Raw genomic sequence first — 20959 nt, forward strand, 5'->3', positions numbered from 1 at the left:
GTGTGCCTGTGCAGCTCTTTTCTGGATGGGCCTTTGGCTTAGGCCTGTGTGCCCACAGGGCTGGGACTGGGATGGGGCCATGGCTGGATCTGCGTACATTTGTGCCTCTCTGATTCATAGCACTGCTCGCTGGAATCTGCCCTGAGGGTCAACTTTATTAACAAACTCAAATTCCATGTGAATTAATATGGCATGAATCTTTAAATGTGTATTATGTATAGAGAAACAAAAATTAAAACAAAATTATTGTTATTATAATTTGTGCCATTTAAAAGAATACTTTTTTGTGTTTTAGTTATAGGATGAAAACAATTCTGAAAAGAGAGAAAATTACTGGTAATTAAACATCAATTTTTGTTTGTCAAGTATCAGATCCTCATAATAGAACCCTGGATTTTCTCAGCTAAACCACTGCACTGGTTTATGGCAGCATTATGGATACCCCCTCCTACCCCCACTTCCACCTTTGACAGTACTCTCAGAACTGTGATCAGGGCAAGAACTGACAGCCCAGCAGCCCTGTAGATACAGAAACTACCCTTATGGCCATCTGCTGCCCAAAACCTCTCCCATTATATGCCTTGTAAACTTAGAGAATACAGTGTTCCTCAGGCTACAAAACTGTTGTTTTATGTCCAGGGGAGAAAAACATGGGAATTTTCAAACACGTGGGGCTCATCTTGATGCACATTACCCCTATGCTATACAGACTCTCCCCAGGTTCTCTCACTACCACTGGCCACCTTATGAGAATACAAGGGTACAATTTGGCTGAAGTCAGATCCGTGGACTGAATATCAAATAAAAACAAATGTTAAGCAAATGTGCAAGTGCCAAAGAAGACTTAAAAAAATTAAAGTGAAATACAATCATCCACAGTAGAAAACAGATACTATAAAGCAAGAGATTTTTGCTTGACCTCATAAATGATATAGAAAGCTTTGGAATTAGAAATTAATGTATTTTTCCAAATTTTGATATCTTGTGATTGTTATTCTATAGAATTTTTATAGTCTGTAATTCAAGTTAGAAAAGGTAAAACTTGCAATGTAATCATGTAAGTTCAGTTAAGTTACTAAAGAATAACATTAAAAATCATTCCTCTGGCAGGCTGTTTCTGTAATGACAATGAAAAGAGCTTGCTTTGTTAAGTGTTCCACTGCTGATTTAAACTGACAAACGGAAAAATTTCTATATTAATATGTATATTTGCTTTATATATATTTGGAAATGAACATATGTATCAAAAGAGTGTACTTACATTTTAAAATGTATATTTGGAAATTTTGTGAGGTGAAGAAAATATTCTCTATTTTGATTGAGGATAGTAGTTGAGTACATGCATGTGAGAAAAATTCATGAAACTGTACATTTAATGTCATGCATTTTACTGTTTAAATTTTAACTCAAAAAATTAAGCTCAGAAAAGGATAAATCAAATGTTTTACACAAATTTGTGAGAGGCCACTATTGTGGCCTGAGCTCCTACAATAGACCCCAACAGACCAGACCAACGTAGCATGAAGTCACTTGTACTAGGGGCAATGTAATCAAATTGAACTTGGAACAACCCAGTTTTCCAAAACACAGATGATTCATTAGGGCCACAGTTAACTTCAGACAGCATGAGAAAGAAGTCCTTCTGCTTCTTTAACTCATTCAGACAAAGTAACCTTAAATAATCTGATGCTAACCAATCTGTTTGCTTTGTTTTGTTTTTGCACTATGCTGTCCCTTTGTTCTTACTGGGGAAGCTGGTCTGATTATTGTCATACCCAGATAGGATGCTAACTGATCCATGAATCATTGATAAAAGTCAATTAACAATGTCCTAAGTTCGATCCCTGGTACCGCAAAAAAAAAAAAGAAAAATCAATTAGATCTTTTAACTCCGTTTGTTCCAGTTTTGTTCTTGACAACTGAAAGAAAACTATAGTAACTAATACTACAGAAAATAACAAAATGGTCCAAATGGGACACTCGAAAAACTCAAATTTGGGGAAACACTGGCCCATGATAATGTGAATGATGCCCATAAAGCAAAATCCAAAAGGAAATGATGAATTTTGAAACCTGATTGTGACTCTTCCCAAGAGGTTCCCTGTGGTTTTTCTCTACACAGGGCTAGAGGTCGGTAATAGGGATTAGTTTTAATGTTTATCTTTGAGGACAACATGAAAATAAAGCTAAGTAAATTAAATGAATTGCAGTATATAAGTTCCATATTAATAAGGAGGTTAGCAATTAATAGGAACATCCAGCCATCTAGTCATAAAATGTAAGCAACTTATCCTGCTAACCTGGGGAAATGAAAATTGTCTGCTTATTATGAAAAAATATTTGCAATAACTTTGGAAAAATATTTTTCATTAGAAAAATATTTACATTCTTTACACATAGATGTATAAATCAAGAGAGCCCTCATTAATTTTTGTCTTATAAATGGCATAAATTAAATTCTTGGCATTATTAAATGTCAAGAAAAAGATTCACACAATTTCTATATGTAAGACCCCCAAAAGAAAAGAAAACAAAATGAAAAGATATCATTTTCCAATTAATAATAATATCTGGTATAGAGTTAAATAGAAATATGTAAAATTCTTCATTGAGAAATCAACAAAAATGAACAGAGTGATGAGTTATGTTTTTATGTGAGTGCATATAGTATTACATACATGGACTTTCTCCCTAAATTAGTACATAGATTTTCTAATATACCAATCAATATCACAACAGAAATTTTCTTGAGAATTGACTAATTCTAAGGTTCATCTGAAAAAAGTAAACAGGAAAGAAATATAAAAAAATTTTTGAAAAATTGGAATAATAAAGGATCACTAATTCACAGATTAGAAATAGACACAATAGGGCTGGGGATTTAGCTCAGTGGTGCCACCGCCTGCCTCGCAAGCGCAAGGTCCCAAGTTTGATCCCTGGTACCAAAAAATAAAAAAATAAAAAATATAAAAAAGACATAATAAACCCATATGAAACTTGCTCAATGAATACATATAAGATAGATACAGAAATAGATATTGACAAAATATGTCATGTGTTATAAAGAATAAATATAAATTATAAATAAGAGTAAAGAGTGGAAAGGTTACTTGTTACTCAATAATGGCACTGGATGACTCGTTAGAAAGTTGCATAAAATTTTTTTGGACTATTTATACCACTTAGATAAGTATACACAGTGTCTTAACTATCGTTATTCTTTTATTTTCCAATTCCATTAAGTTTATTGGTACATTTTAGGTATACATTACTATCACATTCATCATTGGGAATCTGTACCTGTACATGATATATCTAGGGTCTTATTTTTTTCCATTCCCCTCCCTTCCCTTCTACCCCTGGATCCCTCCCTATTTACAGAAACTTTGTTTCCGTTTTTTCCTTCTCATATTTTTTCCTTTCCATCTTCCCTTTCCCCCAACCCCCTCCCTAGTTCCCCTTCCCATTTGGACCTTTCCTTCCTATTTTACATCATCTATTACACATTTTGGTCCTCATTTACACTTTCAGTTTTTTACACCAGAGAAACTATTCAGTCTTTACACGTGTCCTACTGATTTCACTTAAGAGTATGGCCTCAATGTGTATCCATTTAGCTATAAATGCCTCTAAAGCATCTTGTCACAGTAATACATGAACATCCATGTTTATATCAGCACAGTGTGTAATAGCTAAATCTTGGAAACAGCCCAAATGCCCATCAACTGATGACTGGATAAAAAAGATGTGTTTTGTTTTTTTTTAATAAAATGTAGTACTTCTTAGCCATAAAGAATGATAAACTTGTCATTCTTTTATTATCTTGTTACAAAACTTTGTTTTATTTTCTCATAAAATAAAACATTAAAAAAACTAAATCTGTACTCCCACAATAATAGATACTATTTATGGAATGTTTTCTATGTTCTAAGCATTGTACCATGTGGTCTACACAAATTGTCAAAGCAATTCTATTTGTAATATTTTTATTTTCATTTACCAGGAGAAAATTGAAATCTTAGAGGATTAAGCAGCTAATTTAAGATCACAGTACTAGTAAGTGATGAGATGGAATTCATACCTCAATAGTTTACCTCTAGACATCCTCTTTCTTACCTATTCCACTGCATTATTCTTTGTAAAGTTTATAATAACAAAAGATAAGTTGAAAGCTGAACAATATAGACCTAGCCAAAAACATATTGTTGCAGAAATCTTGGAAAGAAATACACAGAGACACAGAATTCGGATAAAATAATAAAATTTCTTCCCGCGAGCAGACGGGAACACCAGAAACCAGTCTGGTCTGTATCCGCCCTCTTTGTTCAGCATTTCCCTTTTTATATCCTTTTTAGCCATTATCTCATCCTTAGTGGTCTTTGATATGTAAATACAATTCCAGTTCTTATTGACAAGTCACAGACACAAGATAGGCCATATACATTGTAAATTCACCCTGGCATGGTAACTTTGTTAGGTTAATGAAGTTACCGGTTAGAGTCAGATAATCCTCACCTTAAAGAAGGAGTTAGGGGAAAAGCAAATCTTAAAGGAACTCATTACTTATTTTTCTTCTACAACTACCTTAATATTCAATCTATTAAGTTATCTAAAACTTTTCCATATAAATATATTTAACTCTCCTATTTCTAAGGAAACAAAGGAAAAATTGGCAATATACTGAGAAAAGCATAAGCAAAAACTGACAATATCTTTATTATCAGCATATATATAAAAAGTTCACATAAATTTGTAAGAAAATATTAAGAACTCAAAGACAGCTTAGCTCACATTAGATTGATGCAAATTAAAATAAGAAAGTATGACATAAACGGCAATAACACCTTTATGATAATACTTGTTGATGATAACTGTGGCATTTGTTGGTGAAAGAGTAATAACTTTTAATAACTTTTATTTTTTAGGACATGTCTTGCTACTTGGTTCATGTTGGCCTTGAATTATGAAGCCCAGGCTGGCCTCAAACTCTAGATTCCCCTGCCTCAGCATCCTGACTGCTGGAATTCCAGGCATGAGCCACTATACCCAACTAGTGCATAAGGACATGACAACATGTTCTTATATCTTTAAACCTATGAGGAATTGTCCCAATGAAATAATCCAAAAATGCAGTAGAAAAACTATACAGATGAAGATATTCATCAGTATTACCAGTAGCAATAGGACAAAGGTTAAATGAAATGTCAAATGCATTTTGTACTAATAAAAGAATAGTCTTTTAAAGCAAATCAAATAAGCCAAAAAGCCTGAGGAAAAGGATTTTATTGTATAAAATACAGGTAAAGAACTCCAAAAATTAAAAGAAAATTTTAAAAATGCTTGCAATAGATTAGTACAATGTGAGTGCCTATGCTTACAAATCAAGCAGGAAAAATAATAAACTATGGGAAAAAATAGATAAGGTTATGGGTAGGCAGTTTCCAGAAGAAATATGTCTAATAAATACATGAAAAATGCTTTACTCATTCAATAATAAAAATTAAGTAATAGCAAATTAAAATAATAATAATATATTTTACTCTTTTAAAATAGTGGTAAATTTGTAAAGACTGGTGATATCTAATGCTGGCAAGTGGATAGAAATTAAGTTTCTGTAGATAGGCTATCAGGTACAATTGCTCTGAAGAGCAATTTGGTAGTACTTGAGTGAAAGTTTTAAGATTTAAAATAATTTTAGGTTTACAGAAAATTTACATGAATAGCAAAGAGAGTTTTCATCTGGCCCTCATTCATATTCTTCTAATGTTAACATCTTGTATAATCATAGAACAATTATTAGTAACAGAAATTAACATGGTATAATTCTATTAACTGAAGACTTCATTCAAATTTCACTGGCTTTTCATTGATATTATTCAGGATACACACTAGCAGCTTATATTTAGCTTCTATGCTTATTCCTTCTTGTTTAATTTATATTTTTTCTTATATGTGACCAAATTTTAAATGCTCATATAACTTACCTCATCATTTCTCTTCTAGAAATAACTCTGGTGAAACATGTGCAGGAGTGTGCAAAAATGTATTCATATGGATGCCTAACTCCACATTTTGAAACAGTGAAATGATGGATGTGGGACAAGAAGAAATGACCTGAACTTTCTAGTATTCATATTTTGTATTCCTTATTTTGTCTAGCATGTATGTATTATATAATAAAAATAAAACAAATATAAAGGACTATTAATAGCTAGAATTGGTAAGCCAAGGTAGTCTACATATTTCCTCATACTAATGATAAGACTGGAATTGGTAAAATAATGTTTTTTGTTTGTCTGTTTGTATGGAGAGGCCATTTAGCAATTTGGCAAAATTTAAAATGTGCCCAGTCATTGAATTAACAACACTATTTCTAATAATTTTTCAATGAAAATATTTGAACAGAATTTAAGGAGATTTGGCTATGATGTTGTTGTATGTTTATTTGTAATTTTGTAATTCAGAATCAGTAGAAATATGTCCAGGAACTTATTCAATAAATTAAAGCACTTTAATAAATCAAAATGCCATGTGGCCACTTTAGGGGTAGTAGATTCCTGAATTATGAAGATATTTATGGTCTATTATTGAGTGAAAAAAGTGGAGTTTAATTTATTTCACTTATATATATTAACACATACCATATCCACCCATACCTGAAGGAGATATGCTGTAAGACTAGCATGGATGCCTGAAGCTTATATATTAAGTGTATTCATCATGCACTGTATTTATACTTTAGTCTCAGGTGTGAGGGCAAGACTATGAATTTTTCTCTTCATAATTTCACAGATAGAAGATTCATTCATATGACAGGTCTGAGAACTCCAGCATAAGACCTTTTTTTATTACTTTGTTACACTGAGAACTTTCACCTTTTTATTTGAAGCACTTTACAGGTTATCTTTGGCATATGTGAATTGCCACTGCTTTTGTGCTTTGAGGCCATTATTAACTAAAATAAAGGATATGTGAATATAAGTGCTGCAATATTTCGAGTCTGACAACCCAGACAGCTAGCTACTAAGCAACAAATGGGTGAGTAGCATGTACAGTGTGGATATGCTAAACAAAGGGACATGCATGTATGTTTTGGGTGAGATGAAGCAAATTTCACACTGATCAGAATAGTGGCACAGGGCCAGGGATTTAGCTCAGTGGTTCTGGCACCTGCCTTGCAAGTGCAAGGTCCCGAGTTCAATCCCTGGTACCAAAAAAACAAACAAACAGAATGGTGACACACATTCCAAAACTTATGAATTATTTATAAATTTATTGTATATGTTTATAGTAGTTATATTTACTATATACTCATTATCTTTTGTTTATTCATAAGTATCTATATGTAAAACACCAGTGTTTATATATGCATGTATATGTTTATGTTTATGTTATTTGCACTAGTTCTATTAGTACTAAAATTACAGCCTGGAAATAACTTACACTTGTGTTTTGGCTTTTCTCACAAAGCTACTTTCCAATTGAAAAAAAAATCTCTTAAAGTAAGAAAACCCACAAAACAACATGGAAAAGGTTTGTGATATATAAATGAAAATATTGATGAAGTTTTAATAAATAATTAAAACTATGAAAATAAACATATGTATTTAAAATGACTATAAAATTCATCAAGTTAATAAAACTTGGCTTAATTAGGACAGTGTCTTCAATGATTCCAAAATTCTATCTTCCAAATATAATGTTATTTATTAGTCTTAAAATACCAAGATTAAAATGTGGGACTTAAAAAAACATACTAAATCATAGCTAACTAATAGAACTATGATACAATCATACGTTTGAGAATTTTACATTTTTCTTAAGTCCTTACTTCCTAACTCCAAGGAGATACTAGAAAAGTACTAGCCTTTATTAAACGAGCACCTACCGTGATATAGTAAATAAGTGCTATTTTAATTTCTTTATATATTAACATTTATTTTTTATTTTTTAAATTAATTTTATTGGCACATTTTAGGTATACAATATAATGACATTCATAATTGGAAATTTGCACCTTTACATAATCTCTCTTTGTTCTTATTTTTTCCCCCTTCCCCTGCCTTCCCTTCAACACCTCCATCCCTCCCTACTTACAAAGACTTAGTTTCCATTTTTTCATTTTCTCATATCAATTCCATTCCTTTCTTTCCTTTCCCCTAACCCTACCACTTCCCCTTCCCCTTTGCCCCTTTTCTTCCTCTTTCACATTATCTATTATACCTTTTAGTCCTTATTTACACTTTCAGCTTCTCACACTAGAGAAACTATTTGGTATTTACACATGTGTGTCCTATTTATTTATTTATTTCACTTAAGAGTATGGCCTCAATGTGCCTCCATTTATCTAACATTTATATCAGCCATTCAAGCTTATTATACATACAAATACATATATGTATATATATCAAAATCTCTGAACAGACAGCACCATTAACTACCTCACCTGTCCTCTCACTACACGACTGCTTTATTTCTTTATTTGTAGGCCCAACTAACTCAGATATTTATTGTAGATATTAACTCTGGTTTTCAGTCCTTTGATACTCTGAAATTGCTTACTGAGCTGTTATATTTTTTATAGTATATGGGCTATTAGAAAGAGAAGAGACTCTTAGAGATAATCTAAACCTATCATTTCTTTTTTGGATTAGAAAGATTAGTCACTCCCAGTTTTGTTTTGTTTCTTCATTCAGACTGCTGCATAATGCAGAAGTGGCCAGGTAGGTATACCTCTCTACAATTCTCCTCATCACACACAGCTGAAGAGCTAAAAGAAGGAGAGTAGGGGAAGGTCGAAACTTGTAGCTGGATCTAGGAGTACTATTCCTAGTAGGCATTAAGGAATGGTGTCCTTGATAGCAACACTCATACCTTGGTTCAAAGAAGTGGCAGCAATTGCTACTACGTAGCACAACTAACACATACAGTAATGTTAACAGTTCCTTGAGATTTTCTCATGATTAAAGGGAGGCAGGATGACACACTGATGGAATTTGATCTAGCAACCTGCTTTGAGAATCCTGTAGAAATAATAGCACCAGTATTTATGAATACATACACAAACATGTTTGTTAAAGCAGCACCAAACTGCAACAGCAACTTGAAAACATTCACACGTTCATCAATATAAGACTGATTAAATCTGCTGTGGTATATTACACAGAAGGCTAAAACCAAGTCTATATCTATTAGTCTAAGCACAGTCATTTGCTTTATAATTAAGGAAAACTAATTAAGATAAATAAAAATACCTAAAAAATACTGTCTGGCTATGAACAAATTTCTTGACTTATCTCACCACGAATGACCTCTTTTATAAGATGATAATGTCTGCTATACCTTCTTCCCAAGAGTCTGAAGTGAAAGAGTGTTTGTGGAAAGCTTTGTAATCTGCAAGTACTATATAGGTAAATTTTTCAAACTAAATACTTAGAAGCATGAAGTTCAAAGTTATTTAAATTTCAAATGAGGGATAGTGCAGTGATTTAGAAAACTAAAGAACAGTTAAAGGAAGCTGTTCTATTGAAACATTAGAATAAATTCCTTTTCTGGTTCTGACACTTCTTTGTCAGTCATTTAAAAAGAACATTGTAGGGCCAAGGATTTAGCTCAGTGGTGCTGCCACTTGCCTCGCAAGCCCAAAGTCCTGAGTTTGATCCCCAGTACAAAAAACCCAAAAAAACAAAAAATAAGAAACCCAAAACATCGTGGCAGTTTCTTTGTAAGAACAATTATGATAATCCTTATTTTCCACCATCAGTTTGAGGGCCAAAGATGGCTAGCATGTTTGTGTTTTCCAACCCTTTTAACATTCCCTATCTTGAAATGAAACTTTTAACACACTAACTGAAACCAATCATTTGGGCTCCCCTTCTTCCTTCAAGCCATAAAAGGCCCCTTGCTCTCGTTCAGCTAAAAGCTGCACTCTCCATCTTCCGCTTGCCTCTGCATGTACTGTATATTACTAAATTTTGGCCAGTGGAAAGTAAGGAAAGTGATATGTGCAGTTTGAAGTTCATGTTTTCTCCCGTAGCTAATTGTTTGCATTCCTTTTCTACTCTAATATTCTCCTCTGTCAAGAATGTGAATGTGATAGTATAATCACCTCTGACCATAAAAACCACACCTCAGAGGTTGATATAACCAAAAGAAGGAATCTAGAAGTCTGGATGATTTTGTGGGACAAGGTCTCCTAATTGGACCAATATCCCATCTTCGGTCAGATATATGATGAAGAGATAAACTTGTATTTTGTGTGAGTCAATGTAATTTAGAGTCTCTTTATTATAGCATTATGGCCTGTACCCTGATTAATACATCCAACTATATGAGTAAATATAAAAATATAGTTGTAATATAAAAAAGAAAAAATATATTCATAATAAAATATATTTCTCTATATAGGCTTGGGAATAGCTACATTCAAAAACATAATAAGACAAATGCTAGTCATCCTTATCATGAGATAATATTATTAGAGAGAGTTTCCCAAAATAAATTATAAGTTCAACAATATTTTCCTAAATGAACTGGGCAATCTAATTTTCTATGGGGAAAATAATTTCCTGTGCTATGACATGGGATGACCTAATAACAAAATACCACAGAAAATACAACTTCTTTCATGAATCCTATAACATATCATGGCATATATTATCTCTGGCACTTGAAAAGAATGTTCCCATAACGTTAAATATATAAGGAATAATATTGTGATGATAAAATGGAAAGAAACATGTAATAATATTAAGGTAGGCCTTTGGGGACAATATCAGAGTAAGACTAAAAAACCACAAGCTATTTCAAAATAATACTAGCATGTAATTTTTATAGCATAGAGTTTTATCATTATGCTAAAGTAGTTAGAAAAAATCACAAATATAAAGCCCTAGAATGCTATGAAATATTCCCAAACATTTACTTTTTCAAATTCAAGATCAGTGCATTTCAATCTGTCAATTTAGTAATATTTGGTTTTCAAACTATTAAAAAAGCATCTCATATTTGTAAATGCTTTCTATGGTTTCTTAATAACTACACTTCTACCTTTTACCAATAAATACATAGTTAAAAATGTTACAATATGTTGAGTAGAGATTAAGGAAATTATTAAATAATTTCAAGAACAATGTGTCTATGCCATATTAGCTCCCCTCTCCTTAATAAGCCTCCCAAGAATTATATGGCTTTTGTCCTAACATATTATATTTCAGTATTGCTTTATATTAAATCACTCACTATATAATTGCATTTTATAGTTTGTTGAAGCCAGCAGAGCTTTCAAAAGTCATTCCAAATTCTGGACAATTGTTGGACAGTTCTATTCCATATATTCAGTATATCTAGTGTCCCTAGCCCTTGCTCAACTAAATTATTTGTATTCCCCCAAATTATCATAATCCAAAGTATTTCCACAAATTCCTAAAATGTTTCTTAGGGGAGTATCTTTCAAAGTACCTGTGATAAAGAACCAATTTTTCTCCTTATCTGTCTGAAATCTATGTTTTATAAAATAAAGGAGAGTTTCTGGGGGAGAAATAAAGAAGACATATAAACTGAAATCTCAGTTTTGTTATTATTAGATTCAACAGGCAAAATTAATATGTTCAGTTAACACAAAAGTCTCTAAATGATTGCTATCACTTTCAGTTCTTATGTCACTGAAGACCAAGGAAAACTAGTTCAGAGATCAGCCCTGGTCCACTGACCACACTTTGGCAGTTTTCTAGGAACTGTACTGGACTTGTAGAAAACAAGTGGTAAAACTCAAGTAATATATAGTAATGTTAGTTATTATCTTTCTAATTTTTTATTTTAAGTATGTATACAATTTTATTCCAAAGTATTTTTAAAATTCTAAATATTCTAAATCTAAATTTCTCTAAATATCCTTGACATCTCTAAATTTCCAGTCACAAAGTTGCTCTAGTTTACATATAAAACAAAATCTGATTTTATATCAGAATACAAAAATGATCTTCATCCTATTGCCTGATCCTCTATAGATTCATGTCCAGAAACGTTTTTGGTTCCTCCAGATTACACCAGAGCATCCCTGAGTCTTGTGCTTCCCCAGCACCACCACTTCACACAGGAAATCCCAACATAGGCCTTCCTTTGTAGCACAATTTGTTTTTTTGTGACACTAACATATTATATATCCAGGGTTTATTTTAAGCATAAGATCCTTTTCTTTTTCAATGGTGTCCTGTATGAACATCATCATTTGAGAATGTCAAGGTTTATTCTATCCCAATTGTATTTTTTGACCAAGAATTCTTTCTTATTAGTATGTGATATATAGAGTCATCTTAGAGTAAATATATATATATATACACACACATACACACACTCCTCCTTCTCCCTATTCTTCATTCTCCCCCATTTTTCAGATCCCTTTCCCACTTCCACATAGTCTACTTCCCTGCTTCTTTCCATCTTTCTTTCATTTTGCTGTTTAAATTATTTATATTTTGAATTTCTCAAATTAGAGAAACCGTGCATTAATTGACCTTCTGTGTCTGGTTTACTAACATTAAGTAGATTTAAATATTTCTCCTCATAAAGTATTTAGAATATGATAAAATTTTAGAAATTCTGTAGAAATACTATTGACTTTATAAATTTTAATTGAAAAATTCTATATCCAGAAATTTGTTCAAATGTCTGGTACTGTTCTCTATCTAAGTTTAAAGTCAAGTCCATATTAAGCTATGAACTATAGGTTTGCTATGACATTGTACACACTATAGTGCTATGGTACATGAGAAAAATATTTTATATATGAGATTATACATATTATATAAAATTTAATAAAAGCAATTATTTACTTTTCAATTATAAATTTCTATTTCTCTACTATCTAATTCTGTAACACTAGTCATAAATTAATTTTGTAGTAGCAGCTTAAAAATGCAAAAATATAAACATTTAGAAGAAAAAACAGATTATATATTGCTTTATTTTAAAATAATTTATTTTCTTTTAAAACTAGTATTAACCAAATAGAATTAAACATTTACTTATTTTGTAATAGTAGAACATAACCTTACCCTTTTCTTGGCCACCACAGCAACTTTGGTATTGGCTTTGGGTTTATCTGTAAGGGAATAAAATATGGCTGCTTCATAAAAGTGTCCATGCCCCTTTGCAAATGAATATAGCTATACAATTAGAATTTTCTACTTTCTCATAGTAAAATAACAGTACTTCATTTTAGTGGCTCCTTTAATTAAAAGGCCAATAAATTCAGCTCTCCAAAGTTGAGTAGAGCTAAATAGTCCAAAAGTAATAATATCAGGAATTCACATACATTACTTATTTGATAAATCTCTTTCCTTAAATTTATTGATTAGATTGACCTCCTCAGGTTAGCAGCAAGTATATCTGATTTCTAGGATATGATTAGCTTGTGGACTCTGGATTATATAGGATCTAGGATCTAGACCTAAATCCCAGCTACCTCCACTTACATATTTACTACATGCTGGACATGGGATAAGAACCTTATATAAAAATATCTTATTTAATCCACATGATAACATTGCAAGGTATGCAGTTCATCCTCACTTAATAGCTGAAGAAACTGAGGTAAGATAAAATAGCCTGCCTGAGGTCACATGGCTACATCACTCCCATCTGATTACAAACTCCTAATCCTTGCAGGATGTTTGTTGCATCTATCTGGGTCAACTAAGGTACCAACAGTGCCTCCGATAAGACTTAATAGGATTGAAGACTATCAGTACCTCTCTCATACTACTACCACTCCTACAACTAGACAGAATAATTAGTAACTGAGTGTTTTATGGAAAATTATGCCAGGATATTATTTTGGTATGTACAATATAGATTTTGGTAAAATTACTGGCATAAAACATAAAATTCAGAAGAGGTGGTTTTTCTATGTGTACTTACAAATAAACTTTGCCCCCTCCCTATCTGTGTGCTTAGATGATCCTTCTGCCTAGAAGACCCTTTCTCCTCACTGATGAAAGAATAAGACCATCTACCATTACAGAAATTTCCTTCTCATATTATGGATACTTGTAAGTGTCTAAGTGAAAGTACTTCCATAAGACTAGAATATTCTTCAATGGCAGGGATAAAATTTTATATTCAGTAGGTGTTCAGTATCATTTATAATTTCTAATAAATGTACATTGATTTTATCTAAACTCTTACATGAATCCAAAATACACACTCTATCTGACCAAATTAATGTAACCTATTAAAATATATCAAGCATTGCTTAGTATAAGCTGTTATATGAAACAATGTAAGATATAAAAAACAATGCCTTATGTCCTCAGATTCTCATTTTCTTTATTTATCAGAAAGGGTTAATAATTACCTTATTGGTTCATTGGGAGATTTAAGTAATACAACTCATGTAAATAAAGTTCTTAAAATAATATCTGACAAATAATAGATAAACAAATACTAACTCCCATTTTATCTAATAAAGACGTTATGAGACATATGGATGTGAGGGAAGTGCAAACCTTTGGAACAGTAAGAAAAATAGTTTAGTGCTTCTATTAGTCACTTCCTTGTCACTGTAACAAAATACCCCATATCCACAATTTAAAGCAGAAGTTTATTGGGCTCACAATTTTCAGTGCATTTAGTCCATGGTTGGCTGGCTTGAGGCAGAAACAGCATGGTAGAAGGGCATGGTGGACAGCTGCTCACCCATAGTAGCCAGGAAGCAGAGAGAAGAGAGAGGCTGGAGAAGAAGATAGGGGCAAAGGCATGCCAAAGGCACACCCTGAGTAACCTGCCTTTTCAGACCAGGGACTACCTTTTTACAGCACTTGTGGCTATTGACTCATCAATGGATCCATCCACTGATGAATATGGTGCCCCCAAGATCCAATAACCTTCCAAAGGCCCCAGCACTGATCAAATGGGACTTTTGAAGGACATTTTGGATCTAAACCATAACAGTGATGATAAATTTCACTCATATCATCTTTTAAAGGGTATTATATTATTATTTAATGTAATTATTTTAGTCTTTTCAGCACAGTTGTAAATAATTGATGAGTAATAATAAAATTGCAAAATGTTTCAAGATATATGAAAAAATAAGACCACTGAAATTCTACAATGCATGCTTGATTATAAATGAGACCAGTGAAATCTTATTGTAATTAGAAGAGAGAATAAATTGTGTTGTATCTAAAAAGAGGTATTTTTTTCTTTTCAAGGCCTCTAGGAAGAATAAAATAATGATGTAATATCGGTCTTTATAAATAATTAAAATTGAATTTTAAAAAGCCTCAAAAAGTAAAACGGTGTCCAAATAAGCCTGGTGGCAGATAATGAGTTAATGGAAACAAAATGGGAATTTGTTGCATCTCAGCTGAAAATATACTTATTTTTATGTAAAATTTGCAATATGGAGATGAGTTGAGAACAAAAATATTCACATTATTTTTCAAGAAATGTTTTATGTTCAAAAGTTATGGAATTGTCTCCCAATAATAGGTGAGTATCTCAGGGAATATCAACCACAAAAATTTTCAAACATCAAAGGAATATTCTGATGTAATACCTAAAATATTATGATCACTAGAGATTTCTCTATTAATAACAATAGGACCATGCTCACCTTCAACAATACCAGCCACTAAATATCTAAGGGCTGAATTTTCCCTATTGAGAAAGTTTAATTTCCTATCTTCAGAAATTTCAGCCTGTTGATGCCTTCACCATTACAAGTAAAAAACAGTTAACAGGAAATGCAGATTTTAATAATGAAAAGAGCCCTTACTTGTCTTCTGAGAAGTCATACAAGTCGTATTTTTAAAGTACAAAAGAAGAGCAGCAGGTAGTAAATGAAATGTTCTAAATGAGTAGAGGTAGTTATGCCTCATGGCCCAGAATAATATAATTTTTTTTATTTACAGTCATATAAAAGAGGAATACAAATATTAACATAATTCAAAGGCTTCTTTTCTTTAATAAGATTTTTAAAGCTTACTCATTCATGGCCTTTGAAAAACTTCATTAGTTTGTGCTTCTTTAAATGTGACAAGCTGAAAGCACTTCCTTAAAAAGGTAGAAAGCAGTCCAGTTTCTGGTACGGAATGGAAGGAGATTAGAGTTTGCCTTTTGATCCCATCATACTAAAAGCTGAACAAACTGAAAAAAACATTTTTTAAATCCCTCAGAGAAGTGAGGTCATGGGGAACATTTTTGTCCCCAAATTTGGAGAGACAGACAAAAGTAGAGAAACCCTCTTGGAAACCAGTAGAGAAGTAGAAAAATCTTACCATAAATTGACAGTTTGCAGAAGGCACAGTGTAGACAAGCCTCACAGATAACTCCAGGGAGACCCACTCATGGGCAGGTTGGAGGACTATGGAATACTTTTGTGAGTTTTTCCTCCAGGATTTCTACCAGTGAAGACTGGAGAACATTCTATCATTCTTTGGCCAGGATAAGGTGAAATGTGCATAGCAGCATTCCTGACAAGGTCTGACCTCAGGTGAAACTATTTTACCATAGTCTAATGTACTAAGGTACTTTTCAGAGTCTAACTGACCTAAGAGAAATAAAATACCCCATTGTAGCTCTCATTTACTATGAAATGAGGGGAAGAAAAAAAACCCCACACTTGTAAAGTTCAGAGCCTAGAACTGAGACTTAACTACAGGAATATAGTATGTTTCCCCCTCCACATTCTTTAGCACTATATTGCTAAGGGTTTGTAATTGCAGTTTCCATTGCCTAGTACATCATGCATACCTCTCAATAAAAAAATTATAAGGCATACTAAAAGTCAAAAATAAAGAAACATTTAAAAATTTAGAGAAACATTAGGCTTGAGTCCAGATATGTTAGATGTGGTGAAATTATCGGATTGTGAATTTAAAACAGTTATAATAATATGCTAAAAGCTCCAATGTTAAAAACAGACAACATGCAAAAGAGATGGGTAATATAAGCAAAGGAATGAAGGTTTTAAGACAAAATTAAAAGAAATACTAGAGGAACAGCAGTGTAACAGAAATGAAGAATGCCTTTGATGGGCTCATCAGTAAACTCAACACAGCGAGGAAAGCATAAGAAACTAACAAAACTGAAAAACAAAGAAAGAAGATGCTGGGGGAAAACAGTGATAGAAGCCAGGTATGGTGAGAAACTTTCTCGCTTGTAATCCCAGTACTGTGTAGGCTGATTCAGGAGGATTGTGACTTAAAGGCCAGCCTGGGCTACACAGCAAGTTCAAGTTTGGCCTAAACTAAATAACAAGAACCTGTCTGTGATAAACCAAAAATAAATGAAAAATAAATGGGGGGTGATAAATTCAGAACTGTGAGATATCTACAAAAGTGTAACACATATATAATAATGCCAGAAGAAAAATAAAGAGAGAAAGGAACAGAAAACTAGATTTGAAAAACTGACTGAGAATTTTCCTAAGTTAATGTCAGATGTCAAACCATGGGCCCAGGAAGTTCACAGACCATTAAGTAAAACAAATGCCAACAAATCTGCACTTATGTATATTCTACATACATATTATATATATATATATTAAACTGCAGGAAATGAAAAATAAGTACAAAAATATTGAAGGAATCCAGAGGGGGAAAATCTTAACTCATAAAACAGATAAAATTACATCAAATTGCCATCCAAAATCTCTACAGCAATAAGAGTGTAGTATAATATTTAGTGTTGACAGAAAAAAACATATCAATTTAGAATTCTATAGTCTGTAAAATTATTCTACAAAAGTAAGACAAATAAGCTTTCATGAGCAAACAAAAATTGGGGTAATTTGTTGCCAGTGGGCCAGTCTTATGAGAATTATTAATAGAATCCAGAGATTCATAAAGAAAAAGCATCAGAGAATGAATTAATGGAGGGGAAATAAGAATTTTTTATTATTTCTAATTGATTTATTAGATAACATTTTATTCAAAATATGTATTAAGAGCAACAATGTATTTGATTATATATGTTTTGTATATATGTTGTGGTTATAAACAAATGAAGTTACTGACAGGAATATTTCAAAGACAGAAGGGTGGAGTTAGAAATACTTTGTTATAAGATACTTGTACTATCCATGAAGGAATATAATTATTTGTAAATGGGATGGGATTAGCTGTAAATGCATACTTCAGACTCTAAGGCAACCACTTAAAATGTTTAAAAAAGATAATTCATATACTAAGAGAAAAGAAGAGATACTCATATAAAACGCTCAATCAAAACCACAAAAACAGAAAGAGTGGAAAGAAAAATTAGCAACAACAAGGGCAACAAATGAAAAATAGTAACAAGTATAGTAGACATTAATCTCAGTATATCTATAATCGCATTAAACATTACCTAATGCAGAGTTAAAGATATACCATGCCAACACTAATGAAAAAAAGTAGAGGTAGTGGTATTAATTTCATACTTAGCAAACTTCAGATGAAGGAAAGTTAGGAAAAAAGAAAAGCATTACTAATTATAAAGAAGTCAGTACTCCAAAGAGACATAACAATTCATTTTAGTTTTTAGGTGTATGTACTGGAAACACAGAGGTAAAATTTACAGAATTACAGGGAGAAATAAATGAACCTACTACTATAGTTGGATAATTAAACACTCTTCTATTAGAAATGGGAAAATTCAGAAGGCAGAAAATCAGTAAGAACATAGTTGACCTCAATAGCATCCTCAATCAACTAGATATATTTTTCATCTATAGACTGCTTCATCCAACAACAGCAGAATATACATTCTTCTCAATTTCATATGGAATATTCAATAAAATTTACAACATTCTGGATCATAAAGCATATTTACAAGAATAGAAGTCATATAATGTTAGTTCTCAAACCACAACAGAATTAATTTAATAATCAGTAACTGAAAAATCACCAAATACTTGCAGAGCAAATAGCATCTTCTAAATAGGCATAAGAAAGCTCAAGAAAGTTAAAATTTCCTGGACTAAATAAAAATTAAAATACAATGTATCAAGATGTGTGGGATGCACCAAAAGTAGAGCTTAGGGGTTATAGTTCTTGAATATATTTAATTTTAGAAAAGTAGTAAGTTCTAAAACTCAGTAATTCAGGCTTCTATCTTAGGAAACTAGAAAAAAAAGAGCAGATTAAATCTAGAGTAAACAGAAGAAGACAAGCAAGAACTTAGAGCAGAAATCAATTAAACTGAAGACAATGAGCAGAGAAAATCAATAAAACCATAAGCAGCTCGTTCTTTGAAAGATCAATATAACTGACAAGAATTTGATGAAGCTAACTAAAAACAGAAAAGAGAAAGAAAGAAAGAGGAAGAAAAGAAAGGGAAAGGAAGAAAAATGGACAGAAAAAAAGAAAAAGAAAGAAAGGAAGGAAGGAAAAGCAAGCAAGTAAGCAGGAAAAATGAATACAGAAAGAAAAAGAAAAAAGGAAATAAATTACTCATATCAGAAATAAAAAGGAGATCATTACAGATCCTTTGGTCATTAAAAGATATAAAATATTAAAGTAGTATTATGAATAATTCTATGCTGATAAATTTGATAACATAGATGAAATGGACTAATTTTCTGAAATATATACTCTGCCCAACTCTCACAAGAAGAAACAATCTGAATGGACTTATATCTGTTAAAGAAATTAAGTCAGTGTAATAACCTACCAAAACAAAAAGCGCTATACTCAGATGAGTTTATTATTGAAGTCTACCAAGCATTTAAGAAAAAAATATAAAATTCTATACAAACTCTTCCAGAAGATAGAAACAGAAATATTTCTTCAACTGGTCAATGAGGCTAACACCTCCATAATATCAAAAAACGGCCAAAGAAGAAAAAAAAAATCACATTATCATATCAATAGACAGAAAAAGCACTGACAAATCCAACATCTACTCATGATAAAAACTCTCAGCAAACTAGGAAAAGTTCACAACTTATTCAATTTTATGAAAAACATCTAAAAATAGTCTAAAGACAGCTTCATATTTAATGGTGATAAACTAGAAGATTTCTTGGTAAAATCCCAAACTATTAAAGGACATTCCTTCTATTCACTCATTTCAACATTGTGCTGGAATTCTTAGCTAATGCAATAAGTCAAGAAAAGGGGCCGGGGATTTAGCTCAGTGGTTCTGCCGCCTGCCTCGCAAGCGCAAGGACCTGAGTTCAATCTCCGGTACCAAAAAAAAAAAAAAGTCAAGAAAAAAGATAAAAGGTATAAAGTTTTAGAAGGAAGAAATAATATTTGTTTGTTCACAGATGACAAATATCTATGTAGAAAATCCAAAAGAATTGACAAAAAGAAAAATCAAAACAAAAAAATTCCTGAAATAAGTGGTTACCACAAGGTCATCAGGTATAGTTAATATGAAAAAGTCGGTAGCTTTCCTACACACCAGCCATGAACAACAGGAATTTGAAAACACATTATCATTTACATTAGCACCCCCAAAATAAAATACTTAGGCATGAATGTAACAAAGTTTATGCAAAAAAGATCTAAATACAAATGTAAAATTATGATGAAAGAAGTTATAAAATTAATAAATATGGAGACATTTATGTTAATGAATAGCTAGACTCATTATTGTGATCTAGTTCTTACCAACTGAATCTATAGATTTGATGCAATTCTAATCAAAATTTCAGCATTCTGTAGATAAAAGCAAGTTAATTCTAAAGTTTATATGGAAAGGAAAAAAGCCCAGAAGGACCAACTCAATTTTGAAGAATAATAAAGTTGGAGAATTGACCTTAGCCAACATTAAGACTTACCATAAAACTAAAGCAATCAAAAGAGTGGTACTGGTAAACAAATAGACAAATAGATCAATAAGACAGAATAGGAAGCCCAGAAATACAGCCATATACAGATTTTTGACAAAGGAACAATGTAGCAAAAATACAATCTTTTCAAGAAATGATGCTGGAACAACTAGAGATTTGCACACACACAGAAAA

The 20959-nt window shown here is 32.0% G+C and overlaps 1 protein-coding gene across 5 annotated transcripts in view; it reads right to left on the reverse strand.

Moving 5' to 3' along the window:
• Nucleotides 1-20959, reverse strand: part of Zcwpw2 (zinc finger CW-type and PWWP domain containing 2) — a 185621-nt gene that overhangs the window by 44131 nt on the left and 120531 nt on the right. For all 5 annotated transcript variants that reach the window (XM_087181433.1, XM_087181435.1, XM_087181436.1 and 2 more), the window contains exon 5: nucleotides 13056-13102. In XM_087181433.1, coding sequence (XP_087037559.1) covers nucleotides 13056-13102 — 47 coding nt within the window. The remainder of the gene's footprint in view (nucleotides 1-13055; nucleotides 13103-20959) is intronic.

Source organism: Heterocephalus glaber, unplaced genomic scaffold (assembly GCF_053883595.1).
Source record: "Heterocephalus glaber isolate CG9 unplaced genomic scaffold, H.glaber_assembly_v1.0 deba00001472, whole genome shotgun sequence".
Taxonomy (NCBI): Eukaryota; Metazoa; Chordata; class Mammalia; order Rodentia; family Bathyergidae; genus Heterocephalus; species Heterocephalus glaber.